At 63.3% G+C, this 264-nt stretch overlaps 1 protein-coding gene across 1 annotated transcript in view; it reads left to right on the top strand.

The window, feature by feature from the left end:
• Positions 1-254, top strand: part of POR (P450 (cytochrome) oxidoreductase) — an 18075-nt gene extending 17821 nt beyond the window's left edge. The window contains exon 17 of the mRNA XM_010136362.1: positions 110-254. Within this exon, the coding sequence (XP_010134664.1) occupies positions 110-254 (145 nt within the window). The remainder of the gene's footprint in view (positions 1-109) is intronic.
• The last annotated feature ends 10 nt before the right edge of the window (positions 255-264 follow it).

Genomic DNA, 264 nt, shown 5'->3' with positions numbered 1-264 from the left:
GCTGGGCAGCGGGGCTGGCCTGGCCCGGGCGACCCCTCCATGCTGGGGTGTCAAGAGCTGGCCAGGGCTCTGCTGTGTCACTGCTGCGCTCACGGTCCCTTGTTTGCAGCGATGCTCGCAACATGGCCCGGGACGTGCAGAACGCCTTCTATGAGATCGTGGCTGAGCTGGGGAACATGAGCCAGCCCCAGGCTGTGGACTATGTGAAGAAGCTAATGACGAAGGGCCGCTACTCTCTGGACGTCTGGAGCTAAGAGTGGGGCT

This window comes from Buceros rhinoceros, unplaced genomic scaffold (genome assembly GCF_000710305.1).
Source record: "Buceros rhinoceros silvestris isolate BGI_N320 unplaced genomic scaffold, ASM71030v1 scaffold12055, whole genome shotgun sequence".
Lineage (NCBI taxonomy): Eukaryota > Metazoa > Chordata > Aves > Bucerotiformes > Bucerotidae > Buceros > Buceros rhinoceros.
Note: the sequence above shows the minus strand (reverse complement) of the source record. Positions and strands in the feature narration are given on the sequence as shown.